Source organism: Melopsittacus undulatus, chromosome 12 (assembly GCF_012275295.1).
Source record: "Melopsittacus undulatus isolate bMelUnd1 chromosome 12, bMelUnd1.mat.Z, whole genome shotgun sequence".
Taxonomy (NCBI): Eukaryota; Metazoa; Chordata; class Aves; order Psittaciformes; family Psittaculidae; genus Melopsittacus; species Melopsittacus undulatus.
Window position 1 is genome coordinate 2,505,322 of NC_047538.1, and position 18,498 is coordinate 2,523,819.

An 18,498-nucleotide genomic window follows, 5' to 3' on the forward strand; every position below is an offset into this window, starting at 1 on the left:
TAGAGTTGGAGGGGGGGAATTTGCTATCACTTTAACATCTGGTTTATGGTTTTCATTTGTCTTTGTGGTGTTTTGTTTTTAAACAAGTTCTTATGTTTGGTCCATAGGTCTTCTGTGGTCCCGAATTACATCACCCTTTAGGATCAGCTTGGTTATTCTTTCCTATACAACATTCACCAAATTTACAGCAATGGAAAGAAAAGGAAACAAAAGGAAACATTTCATTTTTACAAAGAGAAAAAGATCATTTTGGCTTTGACTATGCCAACTACCTAGATCAATGGAAAGTCGTTAAGCATGGGCAAAATGCCATGGCCAGGTAGGTTAGAGGGAGGGCATGAACTTGGGGTTAATAAATGTACCCAACCCATTGTCTCTGGCCACAGGAGGAGTCAGGTCACAGAGGCCAGGCTTGCCTCTGGAATGAGGAGGAGCTGGAGACTTGGAGAGCCTTTCCCCTCCTTCCCGTCTCCTTCACAGCTCAAGTTGGTGCAAGGTGGAAGGGTATTGGGAAGGAGCAGGGTCTGGGTACAGGTAGATCCCTGGAAGGCTGGTGGTGTTTCTCCAGTGCTACCAAGTTGCTGGAGTGGGTTGTTGGCACAGTCGGACTCTTCAGTAAGCTTGGCCTGTCTCTACTGGTAGGAGGCCCAGAACGGCTGAATGTTCTCCCAGCTTCATCCTGCGCTGTGTGGACAGACTCACGTTCTTGGCCAAATAATCAACAGCAGCTGAAGAGGAGGGGAAAAAAAGAGGAGGGTGAGAAAACAGCACAACGTTAGCATGCAGTGGAAGGAGGCTTTCAGCATCAAAGGGTGTGTAACCAACAGCGCTTGCAAACAGACTCATACAAAGAGGCTCAGTGCAGTGGTTGTCACAGACATGAGGATCCTGCAAATGGGTGATGGTCCTGCCAGAAATACCTGATGGGACAGATGTTGCTGGGGTTAAGCTGATGTGCAGAGCGCTCTCTGTGTGTGCTGCTGCAGCTCATCAAATCACTCCAGGAAAAGAGCTAAAACTGTACTTCTGCCATTGAAAGTGGTGTTTCCAAGGCAGTTGCCTGAAGATGAGCCTGAGCAGAAAGCCACTGGGATAAGCCTTCCAGCCTCACCTCCCTGTATCATCTCACAGTGGCAAAGCCAACTCCTGCACTCAGTGTAAATGACTCGAGAGATTCCAATGGAAGCTCAGCAAGGCTGGACAGCGCTTGAATCTGACTCACTGCTGTGTGCTGACTCATCTCTGCAAGCTCTGCTGCCTTGCCTCCATCCACCCTTCCTAAGGGAAAGTGCTTTGCTTATCTCCATCTGGGTGAGAAAGAGCAGCCATAACTCCTGAGGTGATGCTTAACCTGTATCCCAGCTCGCCTGACTGCCCCATGGTCTGAGGGGGAAGAGGACCGGGGCAGGATGGTGACATTGCTCATTAGCTGAGCTTCAGTCAAAGTCCTTCCCTTTCACTAGCTTTAATGTCTTAAATTAGATTAATAAGGAGCTGGCAGGAGATGTACAATCGGTGCCAATGAGTAAACAAATTTCAGCCATCAACGTCTTGTCAGGCGCCTGCCCCAGAGGAGGTCCCTTCCAGACACAAATTCTTATTAGACTTGTCATATCTATTAGAATTCCTTTCACGCTTCTGCGTTCCATCACCGGCATCATTAACACAGCTCCGGCCTTTGGGAACTGAGAGGACCACATTAATCTGGCATCTCTGCTCCTCACCGGCTGGGACAGCACAGGCTCGGCTCAGGGTGAGCTCTGTGGGGCTGAAGGGAGGTGGGCTGGGGAGCTTCTGCAGGCAGCAGGGTCTGGAAGGAGCTCAGTGAGGCAAGTGGAGCTGGTTCCTCCCATGGACCAGAGTCCTGGGGTAGCTCAGCTCGGGTGCTGGGCTCTGTAATGTTGTGTTATGGTGCTTCCAACTTCAAGGGTGGGGTGTACACAGGATTAGACCCCAAGCTATGGCTCTTATCCAGACCTTTGTCCCCTGATATGTCAGGTAACCACATTAAATATATCTTAGAGAGGATGCAGGTAAAGAGGAAATTCACTCCTCAGCCACACTGTGGGTAGGGTTGGGCCTCTGTTGCTGCTGTCACCCGTGCTCTGGGTGAATCGAGATGGGTGCTTGGGAAGGGAAGGAGGTAAATAGCCAGAGCTCTGGGAAAAATGGGAATCTGGTGGCAATTCCACCCTTCTGTAACAAACCTGCTAACCTCCCAATAATTGTTCTTTGCGGGAAGAGCTCAAAGGCACCAGGGTATCCCCGCCAGAAGTCAAAATACAGTTTGTTGGTTTAATACAGTGGAAGGCAAAATAAAACCAGAAACCCAGCAGAAGTACTCTGGGTGTTTATTTGCTTATGTGAGAGAGAAAGTGTGCCTGGGTTCGGGTTTCTAAAGCAGAGAATGAGGCGAGAAGTGGGGGGGAGAGATTCCCTGCAGGTCAGTTCCAAAGCCTATCAAAACTACAGAGCTCTTATTTACCAGCCCTGGTTACATCCCCTGTCATACAGAGCCTACCCCCAAATTATAGTAACCCCCCATTTTTATTGTATCAGCGTTCATTAAAAAGAGTTCAGATACTTCTTTGCTGCATCATAAAAGGAAGAAACATGATTTGAACTGAACATCAATAAATGGTTTTGTGGAGGTCAGCATTTGAAAAGAAGCAGAGAAGAATTCAAAAGCAGGAAGAATTGAAGTATCTGCTGAACACAACATGTACCAAGACAAGGAAAAGTGTTGCTATATCAAGGGCATCTTCATGTAAGTGATTACTCTGACAGGACTTATTACCAATGAAAACTGTTTCCACACACAGAGATTATTGTAAATGGGGCTCATTATAAGAAAGTTTATAGTGGAGCAGACTTACATATTGCCCTTGCAGAGCTGTACATGCAAATATCTCTAGGCAGATGTGTTCACATGTGGGATTTCACAATAATCTAGCTCTCACCTTAGAACAGCCACTGCTGGTTTGTGCTGCACCTGCAGTCCAGTGTGGATCTGGCTTTGGCCACTATGCTGAGGGGGACCCCAGCTCCTGGCACTGGGAAGCAGTGGCACCATGGATGGTGTGTGATGGTTTCTCACCTACCTTCATTGCCTCAGCAGGAAGAACTCCTTCATCACTAGTGACCTGCATGTCTCTAAGTACAGGACACAGCTGGACTAACACTGTCAACCACACAAGGCTTGCTGCTGGGCTCTCCTCACTATTAATAGGAAGACATTCCTGTTCCAAACCGAGCCCAGTGGGTTCTGAACTGGACTGGCAAATAGAATGGTGTCCAGCAGAAAAAAGGGAGTGCTGTGACAGAAGTCAGGAAAGCAGGGCAAAAAACAGCATAAAGAGGGCTGCTGAGCAGTTCATCAGCACAAGGAGAGGCCCAAGTGAAAATTCCTGCAGCAAAGCAAGACAAACCCTTCTTTCTCTTTCCTCCTCCTTTGCTGGAGAAGGAAAACGTCGTCCGTCCTCCTTACTTTATTTTTTACACACATGGGTGTGACTAACGTCCTGCCCAAGGGAATCTTTATTGGAAATCCATGGTATTGGAATTTGTTTAAGATTTTTATCAATAGCACGTGTGTCCAGCCTCACATCCAGAAGCGAGGGGAAGGTCAAGGGGTCACAGATCAAACTCCTGAAAACCAAAAAGAGGGGGGCTGTGGGGAAGCAGCTATTGATCCCGTCTGCCGCCACAGCCGGTTCTCATTTAGCTGGAGAAGTTAAAGACATTAAAGGGCTGTGACGGAGAGGGGAATAAAAAGCCACAGCCAAATGGAAGGAAAGGTCACTGAGGACAAGCTATGGGCAAAGCAGGAGTGCTCCCGGAGGAAGAGGATGCACCTTTAACCCTCTGCGGATCATCTCACACCACCACTCTTATTATTAGTTTAACACCAGCAGGTGAGCCCTTTGCCAGGCTTGCTGGTGTTTGCGTGACCCAAGCATTTGAGAGCAGAAACAGACCCTCCCCAGGTCCCTCTGCCTTTCAGGGCTGAGGTTTAGCTTCAGGATTACAATTCCAGGCTCACTTCAACTTTTGCAGCAGCACAGCCCAGTTGACGGGCATTGCCTTGATGTGTTTTGGAGCAAAACCTTGGTGTACGGGCCCAGCCCTTGCCTGATGGAAGGCAGGGGAGGAAGAGACACATTACACGAAGGAATGGTGTTAAAATCCCAGCTTTCCTTTGGCTGAGCAGGGTGAACACGCTCTAGGGCTTTTGGAGAAGCAAGAATTAGAGATGGAAGGAGACAGGTCTGGAAGTTGTCTTTTCTGAATAGAAATGTTGTACCTAAAATATTTCAGTGGGGACTTTTGAACTGGACTGTGAGGGTGCTGGGGAGGCTCTGTGGAGCAATCTCTGTGTCTGACGAGCACATTTCCTTTTATTCTCTAGATGGACAGATTCCTTTACTGGTCTTTACTGTGAGGGTGGAGAGGCACTGGAACAGGCTGCCCAAAGAAGTGGTAAATGCTCTGTCCCTGGCAGTGCTCAGGGTGAGGTTGGACAGGTCTAGTCTGAGGTGCCCCTGTCCATGGCAGGAGGTTGGAACTACATGATCTTTAGGTCCTCTCCAATCCAAACCATTCTATGATCCTATGATTTCTACAGAAATCCCTTCCAATACAATAACTTCTTGCATTCCCCCTCCGCCCCCCCCCCCCCCCCCCCCCCCCCCCCCCCCTTCTCCTGCTCCCTGTACAGGGGGAATGAAATCAGAGCACTTACTTTGTCCATACTGTCCATACTGGTAGCCAGCCACTGGATCCACGCTGTAACTGGTGGTGCTGTAGGTGGGAGGACAGTAGGACTGGGAAGTCGGGAGGCTGTCCACGGACTTGATGGAGTCGCTCCGCTGGCTGCAGCTGGCAGAGATGGAGTTGGTGGTGTCCAAGCCACCGTGAAGGGGAGAGATGGAGAAGTCAGCCTGGGGTTGCGGAGGAACCCCACTGGGGTTGCTCAGGATGCTCATCACCTGCAGAAACACAAGAGACAACATGTCAGTGTCTGGAGGAGAAAGGCGGGGTGTGCAGCTGCCTTCATGCATACTAGGGAGCAACAGTGCACATACAATGGTGCTCTACCATTGTAAGAGACAATATCAAAATAGGTTTGGCCAGGCTGGAGAATGAAGGTCTGCTTCCACCAAAAACAACACAAAGATCCCAGAGCTGGCTCTAACGCTTAGTCCTTAGGACTAATGAGAGTCCTTAACAGGGATAACTGAGAAGATCCCTCAAGGTACACTCAGTCTTTAGTGTTTCTTTGCTGACCTGCCAACAATGTTAGCTGTTGTGTTAGTCCTGTTACAGTGTTAGTGCTGTTCAGAATGAAGACTGGAGAAAGGAAGAAACTTGGGACAAACCTGTTTAGCATATACTGCCATGAAGTGAGGACAAGCATCCTCCCTTCCTCAGCACTGCCCTCAGAGACACAGAAGACGGAGCAAAAAATCCCTATTTTCCAAAAGGGACATTGAAGACAGCTCCTTCCTTTGGAGGTCTTTGGGGCTTGGTTTGTGAAGGTCCCCAACCAAATTAGATGCAACCCCTTTCTGGCTTTGATGCGGATTCAGCTTTAGGAACTAAAAAGTCAAAGTTCTCTTTCCCCTCCAATGTTAAAGGAGAACAGGTCCTGGTTCGGCTCATTTCAGTGGAGTGTTTGCTTGGAAAATGTAATTAAATTTGCACACAAACGCTCTTCCTGCTTTGAGACCTGAAAACAGATGAACTTTTTTCCTCTTTTGCAACAAAAAAAATGCCAGATTTGTTCCTGCGGGTGACTTTGGGGTAAGCTGCTGCCCACTGGCCTTCACACAAGGACCCTGATCCGCCAGCTCTCTAATGCAATTGCCTTCTGCAATCAGCCAAATTACCCCGGGGCTGCCAAGTTAAAAGTGGAAAGAGTTTGCAGGAGTGGGGCCGTGGCGAGGGAAGGAAGGGAATTCCTGGTGCCTCTTGGTTGATCTTGCTGGAGTTGTGCTGGGGAAGGAGGGGGGAGCGGGGACAGGCCCTCACCTCAGGGGGCCAGGCCTGCGCTCAGATGCCGAGCGGCTGAACCCCTCCGAATTGAGCATAACCTTATTGACATCAATTAAAGTGGCAAATTGGAAATATTTGGAGCCTGGCAAGTGGTAAAATGAGCCCTTTATCCCCCAGCAGAGGCCTGGTGAGCTATTGTGCAGAGGATACATTCTCTGGAAGGACACAAGCGGGGTTGTATAGAGCCGCGTCTCCCCTTCCTGCTCACCCCGACACCTTCCCCATTCCCTCCTCCCTCACCTTCCTGCCGGAGCTGGGGCTTAGCCTGAATAACCAGCTATGTGCTGGCCTTTGCTTTCTAAAGCTTCTCCTCCCCCCGGAAGGACTCAGGAGCCCTGCAAAGATGCTTTCCCTTGATGTGATGCCACCTCCCGACTTGACCGGCCTGAGATCCTTCCCAGGCATTTGTCTGGGAGGGGAATTTGGGAGCAGGGGTGGCTGGACCCCCATGGAGGGGGAGGCAGTGGGGAGGATCTGGGGAGGGCGTTAGTTGAAAAGCCTGGAAAATCCATCTAACGCTGACCACTGGGGTTGCCTGCAACGTGGTACAGAGACAAGGGAACAAGCTTTGCACCAGCAGCAGAGAGCTCAGAGGGCTCATTTCAGCTCTCCTCCTTCAGGGTTTTGAGCCTGCACTGAGCTCTGTTTGTTGCTGGTCCCCAGAAGTTAAAACTGGCTGAGCTGCCTCTACCCTGCAGGGCAGATACGTTCCAGATAGAGCCTAAGCTACCTCCAGCTCTCCAGATCCTCTGGCCCAGCTTCTTAATCACAGTGATTAAGCCTGGAGGCATCTAATGAAGCTGTTTAGCCATAACACCATGCAAAACGTGCCCATGGAACTGCCTGCCCCATGACAGCCCAAAGACTGAAAGGGGTGAAGAAAGGACATTGCATTTAAATATGCAAGACAGAGTGGATTAATATGAGAATAGGGCTGTCCTGCTTTTCTATGGGGATGTAACGCAAACCTCTCTGCCCCAAGGCTTATGTAGCAGGGAGTGCAGCCTGAAGGGGTTTTTCCAGCTGCAGAGTTATTTGTAACCTTCCACTCAAGCCAGGTCATGAACTTTGATCTGGGTCCACCATGAATACCCTCAAACGCCCCTCAATCCCACTGGCTACAGACCTCAAAGCTTCAGCATCACCTCAGCTGTAGGTGTTACACCCTGTACTGCTTCTCTTGATGGACAACCAGGACACTCCCACATACAGGAGCCACAAGACGCTACTGGATTTCATTCGCAAGCAGAATCAGATGTTTAAAACAATAAACATCCTTCTGAAAAACACAGACATACAAATGATGTGTTATTGTTGGAGAGGTCCAGCCTGGGAAGCACTAAGGTTTCTCCTCTCCCTTCCAGAGCTGTCCAGGTCTGGCAGTGCTGCCTGACTGTGGATGTGCTGAAAGAAATCCTGCTCTATCAAATGAAGGGCAACTGGAACCATTCACAGAGCAGAGGGTTTTCTAGTGCTCTCTCTCCTGGCTGTCTCCCCAAAAGAGTCAGCTGCTTTATATTACTCAGGGAAAAGGCTCTTACAGCAAGCAGAAGTCGTATTAACACTTCCGCTACGGCCCTGCTAAAAAGAACAGAGGATGTAAAGCAACGTTGGTAAATGAAACCCAGATTCACACTTTGCAGATTCAGACAAGATGCTTGCTCAAATCCTACTAAAGACAGTAATTGGCTTTAATCAGTCAGAATCAGGACTGATTTCTAATCCCAGCTCTGCTACTGACTCACCAGGGCTTGTGCAAGTCACTTAAGCTAGGACTCAACTCAACTAACCTTAGCCATGGGAAGTTAAGTTTCTGGTCAGTGCTAATCCTTTAGAATCCCTCTACAGAGAGACTGACACCTCTGAAGGACAATTCAACCCAACCTAGGACCCCTTTCTGGACAAGACAGGATGAATTTCCCTCTCGAAATACAAGGATGTCAGCCTTTCACCACGGCGATGCCATGGTGGGGAAAGGATATGTAGCTGTATGGAGGTTGGAAAGGGGAGATGCTGGAAGGTGGCTACAAGATGAACATCCCTGCTGGATGCTCCCATGGAAGCAGGGTGGAGGAGTCTTGTAAAGGAATCCTGAGGGCAGCTGTGGGGGTTCCAAAATGACCATTCCCTCCAGCAACACTGACCATGGGAATGCCTTTTCCAGGCAATGTAAGGCTGAGGCCTCCTGAGATGCTGTTTGCACAGATCAGAGGACAACATCTGATCTTCCCCACCTCAGGACACAAAGGTGTTAGAAATAACACGTGTGAATCAGAGATTTCTATCCCCTCTTCACTACTCAGGCACCCAGCACAGATAACCCTCCATGAGCCCTCCAGCCTCAGCAGACCCCTGGTATCTGACTTCTTGTTTCAGATGGATAACCTCATTTTCCAGGCAACTTTTGAACTTAGGAAAGTCTGGGGCATCTGGAGAAATCCCTTCTTCAAGAATGCAAAGTCATTTTACCTTTTCTTTTTGACCTTGCTTGCTTATAATTTATTACTTCTTGGTGCATTATTATCACTAACTAAAAATCAATAACCTCTTCACATCTGTAAGGTTTTATCTGGAGGGAAATCTGCTCCCTGTCCATCACAGTGATTGACAGCCTTCCCTTTCCCCTCCTTCTCATCATTTGTCTCTCTCCCTTTCCCCATCCCCTTTCCCTTTGCTGCTGTCCCAAATCAGTCACAGGCATGGCGTGGGCTTGCACTTTGGGCTAAGTCAATAACAGCCACGGTGCTGGAAGGAGCCTTTGGCCTTGTTTCTACTCTTTCCAGAGGTCATTTGTCATGGGCAAGAGGTCCTGGTGTGTTGGGGAGACCAAGGTTAATGCACAAAGACCCTCCTGGATGAAAGAGCCACCCCCCCTCACCTCCTGCTGCTGCCTCCCTCCTCACCCTCATGTCTGCAGCTCCCCCCTGTCCCCCCCCCAGGGACGTTTCATCACTCTCTCCCATACTTTAAAAGAAGGGGAGTTAAAAAAATGTAATTAATTCCCTCCATTTCTGAGCTGGCCTCAGGGCCTCTGGCCATGGAAGCTGCAGCAGGGGAAATGTGCACCCTTTATGATAAACCAGTGTGGCTTTGGGAAGGGAAGTGCAATTAGGGCCTTCAATGTGGGCAATCGGGCCGTCAGATTTGCGGGTTGGGGGGGTGGTTGGGGGTGTTCGGAGGGGCTCAAGGGGCAGACAATTGATAGGGAGATATACTGTAAGCTAGAAGAAAGGTTTGTGACAGAACCTTGTCCCAGCACTGCTCTTTGTGGTCAGGAGCTCTATGGGAGATAGCAGAGCAGCCCAGACCATGCCATACATCCTGAGAGTCCCTCCACCTCCTGCCCGTATTATCAGCCTGCTTTAGGCTTCCTAAGATACCCAGCTGATAGAGACATCAGGCCCTGGCCACAGCAGGCTTCATACCTACACTCAGTGATGGTCCAGGAGGACACTGAGGTGTTACAAGGAGCTCAAGCTCCAGGAAACAAAGCAATGGGGAGGCAGGAGCCTATGGATGGCATTTCCCAGAGTGACCCCTGCTTCTGTGGTGTCTCCATTTGTGGACATTTGATTTGACACAGCACAAAGCATCCAAAATCAGAGGCTGCCTTAGAGAAATGCTGCATTTAGAAACTGCTGAGCCTGGCTAAGTCCTGAACTGAGGGAAGCTGAAATGATCTGCAGTAGCTGAAGGGTGTTAACTCCAGAGAAGCTGCTGCGTGGTCCCCAGAGAATGCAAAGGAAGGGTCTCCTGGCAGCAAGGAGTGTTGCTGAGGCTGTGGTCTGCTTTCCTAGGAATGGGTAGAGATTCTCTCACTTTCGGAAAGGCCACAAATGTGATCGGTTGGAATATTTCATACTGCATCAGGCAAAAAGCACTAGGAAATTGTGTGTGAAGAGCATTTGTAGGCTGAAATCTCTTTGTATCAGCTTTCTGTGGTGTTAACAATTACACTCCTTCCTAGGGAACGGGAAGTCTGCCAGGGGCCTGATGGCCATGCTGGGAAACATGTTGGATCTCATGGATTTATTAACGGCATGGACCAAGTTAGTGATTCCCTCTGAGTTCCTCCATAAGGACTTGGTCTCTGCCATTTGTGGTTGATTCAGCTTCATGCTCTAAGACTTTTCCTACCTACTTGGTGGGGGAACACAGCTTAATCTTTTCCATCTTTATTGTGCAGCCTGTTCAGCTAATCTTTCTTTTCTCTCTTGCAGAAGGCAACCCTTCCTTATGTTAATGCTTTTTGATCTCTGTGGATTCATTTTCACTTGGTGGGAAGAGGAAGAGTCGATTATTCTATACATACATTAAATGGAAACAAAATGAAGAGGTGACTGTAGGACTACTGAAAGCCAAAGAGAGTTAGGAGGAGATAAATACAGTTTCCCCAAAGATCTTCACTTGAAAGGAGGATAAATATATGCAAATATGCCCCTAGGTAGGACTAAAGTGACTTATGTAGCAATCACTAATACTGCACTCCCAACCAAGCAATTAATTTTGAGTGTATTCTAAATCATTCCATCCAGCTGAATTGTATCCCAATATGCCAACCCAATGCAGCACATACACTCATCCGATCTGATCCTGCAATCAGGCCAAGGATCCAGATAGTGCTTCATACTCCTTACACGCTTCTGAGCCAGGTAAGAGCAGTTCCTTCCATCTAAAGTAATTTCGAACTACATTTTGGGGCCCAGGGAGCAAACTTCGTATTAGCTTTCCGTAAGGGTAACTTCCCTGACTCCCAGCACAGTCTGAATTCACACTGGTATAAATGAGTATGTGGCTTAACTCTCTACTTCTCTTTTGTAGAGGACTTTAAGTGAAGTTAAAGAAATATGATGTTCCATTGCCTCATCCAGCCAGGTATTTATATTCCATCCGTACACAATGTGATAGAAATCATAGAATGGTTTGGGTTGGAAGGGACCTTAAAGCTCATCCAGCTCCAACCCCTGCCACAGGCAGGGACCCCTTCCACTGGAACAGCTGCTCCAAGCCCCTGTGTCCAACCTGGCCTTGAACACTGCCAGGGATGGGGCAGCCACAGCTTCTCTGGGCACCCTGTGCCAGCGCCTCAGCACCCTCACAGGGAACAGCTTCTGCCTTAGATCTAACCTGAACTTCCCCTGTCCTATCACTACAGTCCCTGATGAAGAGTCCCTCTTCAGCATCCTTGTAGCCCCCTTCAGACCCTGGAAGCTGCTCTGAGGTCTCCACACAGCTTGTCTTCCCTGAACAGCCCTAGTATTCTCAGCCTGTCTTTTTATGAGAGCTGCCCCAGCCTCTAATCATCCCCGTGGCCTGCTCTGACTTGTTCCAACAGTTCCATGAGCTATATGAGCTAACACAATCTCTTCCTCAGCAGGAAGGACTCCAGGGCTGACGTGGCTGCTGCTCCATTGTAGTAATGTCTCATTTTCCTGACCTTCACCATTTCCTGGGAAAATATGTGGATGCCAGTGAAGAGCCTTTCCAAAGTCTGTCAGAAGCACAGCTGGGAGCAGAACACCATGTGCCTGAATGCCTTCTGGTTTGTATGGGACAGATCATACGGGATCCCTTCAAAGTGGTCACAGTTACTGTAAGCCTGTGCCTGAACAGCTTGACAGTCACCAATCAACCCAGAAATATCATTAATGCCTTTCAATGACTTCAAACACCTGAGGGATGTTTCAGCGCCATAGGGAAGTGGTCTAGGACACAGCAGGTGAAATGGAGATGAGCATCTGTATCCTATAATGAACCTGTTCACTTAATAGATGAGCAACTGTCACACACTTATGATGGAGAGGGCTTGGGGAGGTGCTGGGGATGCGATGGAGCTGGGGATGCAATGGTGAGCTGCAGCAAAGCAGACCAATGCAGGCTGCACAAGGGGAGGATTAGCAAAAAAAGGCGATGGGAAGTTATTACCTGATTGTTCAAGGCTATGGTGAGGTTCCACCTGGAGCACTGCATCTTGTTTTGGGCACCCTGCTTCTGTAGAGATGTACAAATTATAGAGAAGGTCTAAAGAAAAGTTTCTAAGCTATACAAAAGAATGGGAAGGTCTTAGCTATAAGGGTAAGAGAAATGGCTTAAGTCTGGATAGTTTGGGAAAGAGGAGTGGGCTCTTCTCGCAGTGGAAATACCATCAGGAAATCAGAAGCACCACGGGGTTACACATCCAATCAGGGCTATGAGATATCCCGCAGGAGATGTGTAATTTGGAGGGGAAGGGCAGAGGCATCACTGGGAATGGGAATTACTACATTAAAAGCTGCTTGATCTAGAAACACGAGCTACCATCCCTGGCATTAGGGCACCCAACTCTATTGTCACTTAGATAAAAGCAGATGGCAAAGATTTTTACAGTCTGGATAACTAGAGAGGAAACCAAAAGACATGCTGTGCTAGTATGGGCTGCTGGAGGCAAAGGAGGGCCCAGTTCTATAGGCATCAGTTTCACCAACAAGCAAAATCAAGAGCCAGAATGGGAGAGACTCAAACCAAAAGACTAACTAGCACCTCAGTAACCAAACTGTCCAAAGGGGCTGATTTTCATGCATTGCTGAGTATCTCCCCTCTGAAAACAAGGCAGTTTGCACTTTACTAACCATCAATATTGTTATTCATCTTGTGTTAACCAAGCCTGAAGTGTTTTTTCCTGATTAAATTGGAATTGCTAAGACATTTTGTATAGAATAGCCAAAAGAAGGCCATTGCTTCCCAAATGTGCCGGTCAGCAAACTGAGCCACCCCCTCCTCCTTATTTCTAGGCAGCAGTCTGCCTTAACAGAAGCCACCACGAGCAAACCCTATCCTGATGCTGTTTTCCTTCTGAATATGCCTCTCTGAACAGGTCAAGTGAATACATTGGAAAGGAAACTCTTCAAGTCCCTGTGTGGAGATACAAAGCATCTCTGAGCAACTTTACACCTAATTGCAGGAATATGCACCTTGCTTGTGGCATTTTGGAACTCACAAAGTCACCTGAGATAAGAGAGCAGAAAGTGAAACCATGGAAAACTGGAATTCCTAAACATTTCAAACTGGCAGAAGGACTCAGGTTAGGTCTGGCTTTGAGAATGGGCTGGGCTTGTATTTTCTACACCTACTTGGTCATTGTCGGGTAAGTTAACACATGCTGATGGCCAGCGGGGAACAAAAAGCTTCTGGGGCTTGGTGAGAGATTCAGAATACCAAGAAGGAGACAAAACCATGCTCAATTGGCCCTAAATCTATAGCTCTGCATCTGCCTGACGTGGATAATGGCAGAGTGGAGCGATCACACAGCAAAACCAAGTCCCAGCGAATTCAAACTGGTTGATAAACTTGTGTTATTCCTCTCCCCAACAGCCGCCCACTGACAGAGCCTAACAAAGACAACCCCAAATTCACAGAAAGGCCTCTCCTTCCCCTCCTCCCTTTCCATTTCTCTCTCTCATTTGATTATTTCTCTCTTTTTTCCCCATTTCTCAGCTAAGCTGCTCTGTGCTCGCTCACTATCACAACCCCCCGCGGACACTGGTAATGGAGTGCGGGTGCTGACTTACTGCTTCCAAACAAGATTTCCTGAGATCCTTTGAGTCTGCTCCATGCCCCCCCCCCTTCTCCTGCTTTTCTCTCTGTGTCTCTCTTTTTGGAGAGTGGAGGGGAGCCTCTATAAATGTGAAAGGAGCTGCACTACAAAGAGTCCCCTGAGTGGCATATCCCAGCCCCAGGCGAAGCTGCTTGGTGCACTGATAGTCCTGAATCTGCTCTAGGACTCCTCTTTCTCTTCCCCTCCCTCTTTTCTCTGATCAATCAAGGGCTGTAATCAGTTAAGGTCCAGCTTAACTGCAGTGTAAGATACACCAGTTAAGCAAAGCCAATGCCTCCAGGGTTCCCATGGTAAATACAGAGAGGTCATGGGGAGATGAAATAACCCTGATAAGTTCAGCAAGTGCAGGGCTGGCTGGGCTCGCACCAAACACTTCATAACTTGGGCTGGCAAAAGAATGGAAGAAAGGGAAAAGCAGAAGCATTTCCCATTGCCAGCTCCTCTGCTGCTTGTTTCCCTGCTCCCTCAGTTCCCTGCATTCCTGGGTGGGGGAGCTTGGAGCATTCTTTAAGGTGAGGGTTTCTCTTTCCAGCTCACTCTAATGAATGAACAACGCAGACCCCAGTCCTGTCTGGATCCTGTTTGGATCTTCTGAGGCTACCACAGGGATGAATGTTAAAGTCAGGATCTCTTTTTCCCACACCCAAAGGAAAATAGCAGCTCCTGAATCCCAGGAAATGCCTCTCACAGCCCTACAAAGCACCATGTGCTCTTCCTTCGGACTTCTCTCTGCTGCTAGGGAGCACTGTGGTATTTTCAAAGACAGGGAGCTGCTTGCTTTGGCCAAACATGAACCAAAATCCTCATAGGATCTGAACTTAGGGATAAGGGAGCTGCATCCACCCACAAGCAGTGTCTGTGTAAACAAACAGTAGTAAAGAGAAGTGTGGATCTGTGCTGAAAACACATTATAGCTGAGGTGTTCTGGCTCTACAGCCTCTGCCCCTGCTTTTCCACAGTAAAGCTTTGCCTCTCTCTCCAAGAATGTCCATTCTCAGAGATGATCCAGGGAAAAATAAGCCTTTTGTGGTCATTATTTGTGATCACCTTTACACTGAGTTCATGCTGTGCTGGATCCAAACAGATCTCTTGCAGTTTCATAATGCACTTCTTGAAGAGAAGCTCAGGACTGTCAGGGGTACTTTCATGTGCAGGACAAGCTCCTGTCTCCTACCATTCCTGAAAGCCCAGAGCTCCTTTCTGCCCTTCAGATGTGAGAACTCTGGCAGGATTTGGTGCCCTTAAATCCACCCCCAGATTCTATCCAGTCTTAATCCCAAACTCCTGATCCTAACTGAATACAACATGAGGTTGGGCTCCAAACACCACTGTATCCACTCCTTCCTAATTGGACATTGGCCCATTAAACATTAGAGATGGGAGGAAAACATACAGGATTTATTAAAAATGATGGAGACACCTAAAGAGCAGCACAAAATCTTTCACCAGCAGTGATAAGAAAGCCCTAAGGGATTTGAGTTTCCATAAGTATCCCCCTTAGAGTCCTCCAGCTCTTTAAATGCTATTTGGAGTGGAGATATCCTGTGATGCTTACTTAAGCAGGAACATGAATTGTTCCCTGAGTATTTTGGCACTCCTGAACCTGGTGTGTGTTGAGGAACCTCAGTAGATTTGTGATGGACAACACAAACATTTGAGTTGTCAAACAAACATAGATTTGAGTGGACAACACAAACAGGTGAAGTCTTTGAATAGTGAAGTGTAGAAGTAGAAGCTCCTGGTCCATTAATAGTGTTTCCTTCTTACTTATCCAGCACAGTTTGATTTTGGCTAAGTCTGAAGGTAAAACACTTTCTAGATATACCATATGAAGCCACCAAAAAGTGATCTCAAACATGGGAGTAACAAATTGCATGGGTTTTAAACCTTGCTTTCTTATGAACTTCATTTACTGCCTTGATTTAAGTGATTTTTAAGAGGAATAAGATACACTGATAAAAGGGAACTGTCTGGTGTCTGTGCCAAAGGGAGGGGTCTTGACTTATTCGATTCCAAAGGGAAACAGCACTACATTTACTAAGTGGGGATGGAAACCAGCACGTGGCTGTACAAATGCAAGCAGAGAACTTTAGCCATTAACCTCACAACTCCTGGCTGAGCTACAAGCTCTCTTCTATGAAGATACCTTCAAGTCCTCTAACTTGCTGTGTACAGATGTACCCCTCACCTATCCCCCTCGCTGCGATGTGAAGGTGTCATCACACCCCTGTAGGACTCGAGCACAGTTTTTACAGCATCTCCTGCATGCAAGAAGTTTAAAAGCATACAAGTCACTGCTGATCCCAAGATAACTGGCGGAAAAGGGATTAGAGCTCCTTAGCAGAGGAGAGGGAAGGCTCAGGAAGGGCTGATTCTTTTCAAGATATGACTATTTAAAGATAATGATTGCATAAATTTAATTAATGCATTTTCATGCTGCAAATGGCCGTTTTGTAATTAATGTATCTGGCCTCGCTAAGCATGGGAGATCACATCTCCCAGCCCCCCCTGCCTCCTCACCCCCCCTCCCCGCCTCTCCTTTAATGAAAGACAGAAAGCAGATGACAGAAACAATTTGTCACCAGTACGGGTGTCAGATGCCTAATTGGTTGCGCTGAGTTAGTGGAAAGTAAAAGGGGGAGAGGGTCGAGGCTGGTGGGGGCTCTTCCCTCTTTATCCCAGGCTGCAGGGTGGGTGCCTGCATTGGGAAGGGGGGTGAAAGTGTTTCTTGTTAATTGATAGAGATTAGGACACAGATTGGCTGTGGCAGGGACTGGGCAGTGACAAGAAGGGGACAGGAGAGGCTGGTTAACACCCGTGCAAACAAGCTGCCATATCTCACAATCTGTTAAGTCCCTGCAGCGTTGACAACAGCAGTGGTTATCTCTTGCACACTCCCCCTGCTCCCACTGCGCTCCAGCACCCCCAGACAGGACTGCTGGGGCAGGAGCTTAGTACATAGATCTGCAGCCCTGGGCACAGATCTCCTCCACTGGGTTTGCACCTTCCAGCTTAGAGAGGAATTGGGATCTTGGTTTAAAGCTTGGGACCCTTGGGACTCAGGGTGCTGGGCTGAGGCCATCCATGGGCAAAGCAGAAAGACTGAAGTCTCAACCCAAGAGCACTGCCTGGGTCTTATGTGCCCTAAGCCTGTCCTGGGTTCAGAGCAGTATTTCAGTGTTAGCACCTAAGAGACCCTTCTTAAATCTGCACATTCACTACAACACTGTCTTAAGAACTGCAAGATGGAGCAAAACTGGAGTTAATGTATGTACCAGCTGGTCCCTGAGCTTTCGGGGTGCATTTGGGTCAATGGTAATAAAGCCCCCATCTGATTAATTCTCCCCTGGGCATTATATGGAGAAGAAAACCTGTCCATGCAAAAAAAGGCCTGGGAGTCTGGGGCTTTCTGTATCAGGGAGCCAACCCACTGAACTCCAGCAAGAGCTGAGCATCCCAACCTTTCAGAGACGCCTCAAGGAAGCAGCAGGACAGAACATGTGCACCCCAAAGTCCCACCTGTGTAAAAAGCACAAAGTTGCCTTATTTCTGCAATGGTCTTTCAAAGCTTTCTGTGCTCTGCTCTAATGTATTTATCAACAGCATTAGGCAGAGCAGCGCTGCCACCTCTCACCTTACAAGTGGAAAACTGAGCCCTATAAAGGTTTACACTCGAGATGGTGCCAAAGTTTATGAGGGAGCAGGAATTTGACCATCCCAAAGCCAAGATCAATGTCCTCATTCCAGACATTAAGCACAGCAATGAGGGGAACTTGAAAACATTAGTGCTCTATGATGCTGTCTAATGTATATAAGCATATCCCTGGAAGATGTAAGTTTTACAAAGGTGGGAACAGTTTTATCAGCTCTGTTTCACTGCCACACGCACAAAGAGGTGATGGGGTGAGAAGCATGGGGGGGAAAGAGCTCTAAGAATAGAAACTGTTGAGTTTCCATGCTGGGCTCTGATCACATCTAAACACACAGCCTGCAGTAATGAAAATACCACTGAGCTGTTGCATTGCGTTACAGGTCCCTCTCAAAAAGGTTCACAAAGGTGATGTGTAACTGGTATGAAAAGAGAAACAACATTTTCTCTTAGAAAGAAAGCTTTCCTAACAGGGTAAATGCAAAACTGGAAGGAAATGGGTGAGGGATGCAAGTGTAAATACAACCTCCTGAGTGAAAGATCAAAATGAAGTAAAAACCTGCTATTTGTGACAAAAAGGTATTGAAACCATTTTACTCTTCCCAAAATGTCCCAGCAACCTGTCCCCTCATCCATAGTGATCTCACTTGTCCCTTCCACACGCGATGGATAATGAAGCTGTTCCTATCACTATTTATTTGTGTTGCAATGACACAGAAGTGCTGCAGTCAAGGAGAATGTCCCACTGCACGAGACCCTGCACCAAGAAAAGTAACACAACCCAAAAAGCCCCAAACACTGGATATTTCAGACTTGGGGTCTGGTTGCCTTCCCTTGGGCCTGGCTCTTTCTAATCCCATCCCAAGAAAGCAAACCGGGAAAGCAAGAGGGGGAAAACACCAGATTCCCAAATCTCTTCCCCTGCAAAGTGAAGAGAGTAGAAGTCAAGCCTGGTCCAACTCTAAGAATGAAGACAAGGGCTGAGGGTGCTGCAGATAAAATGGAGGAATGGGAACTTCTAATTCATTCCTTCAAAAATTCACCATGTGTGGCACTGAAGATGAGCTTTAAGGTCCCTTCCCAAGCCAAACCTTGGCAGGTTCTATGAACCATATGGTTCTATAACTCCTTCCACAAACACAACCCTGTGGCATAGTCCTTCAGACTCTCATACCCACCTCACTTTTTCCTTCTGCTTTAT

General features: G+C 47.8%; 1 protein-coding gene across 4 annotated transcripts in view; it reads right to left on the reverse strand.

Annotated features, from left to right (window-relative positions):
* Positions 1-497: 497 nt before the first annotated feature.
* The window catches only part of PAX7 (paired box 7), a 98,980-nt gene continuing 80,979 nt past the window's right edge, over positions 498-18,498 (reverse strand). For 3 of the 4 annotated variants that reach the window (XM_005145421.3, XM_005145422.3, XM_005145420.3), the window contains exons 8-9: positions 4,742-4,988; positions 498-728 (exon numbers count right to left, since the gene is read on the reverse strand). In XM_005145421.3, the coding sequence (XP_005145478.1) occupies positions 613-728; positions 4,742-4,988 (363 nt within the window). In that variant the 3' untranslated portion in view covers positions 498-612. Of the gene's footprint in view, positions 729-4,741; positions 4,989-11,979; positions 12,046-18,498 lie in introns of all 4 variants that reach the window. The other variant, XM_005145419.2, reaches the window with a different exon arrangement.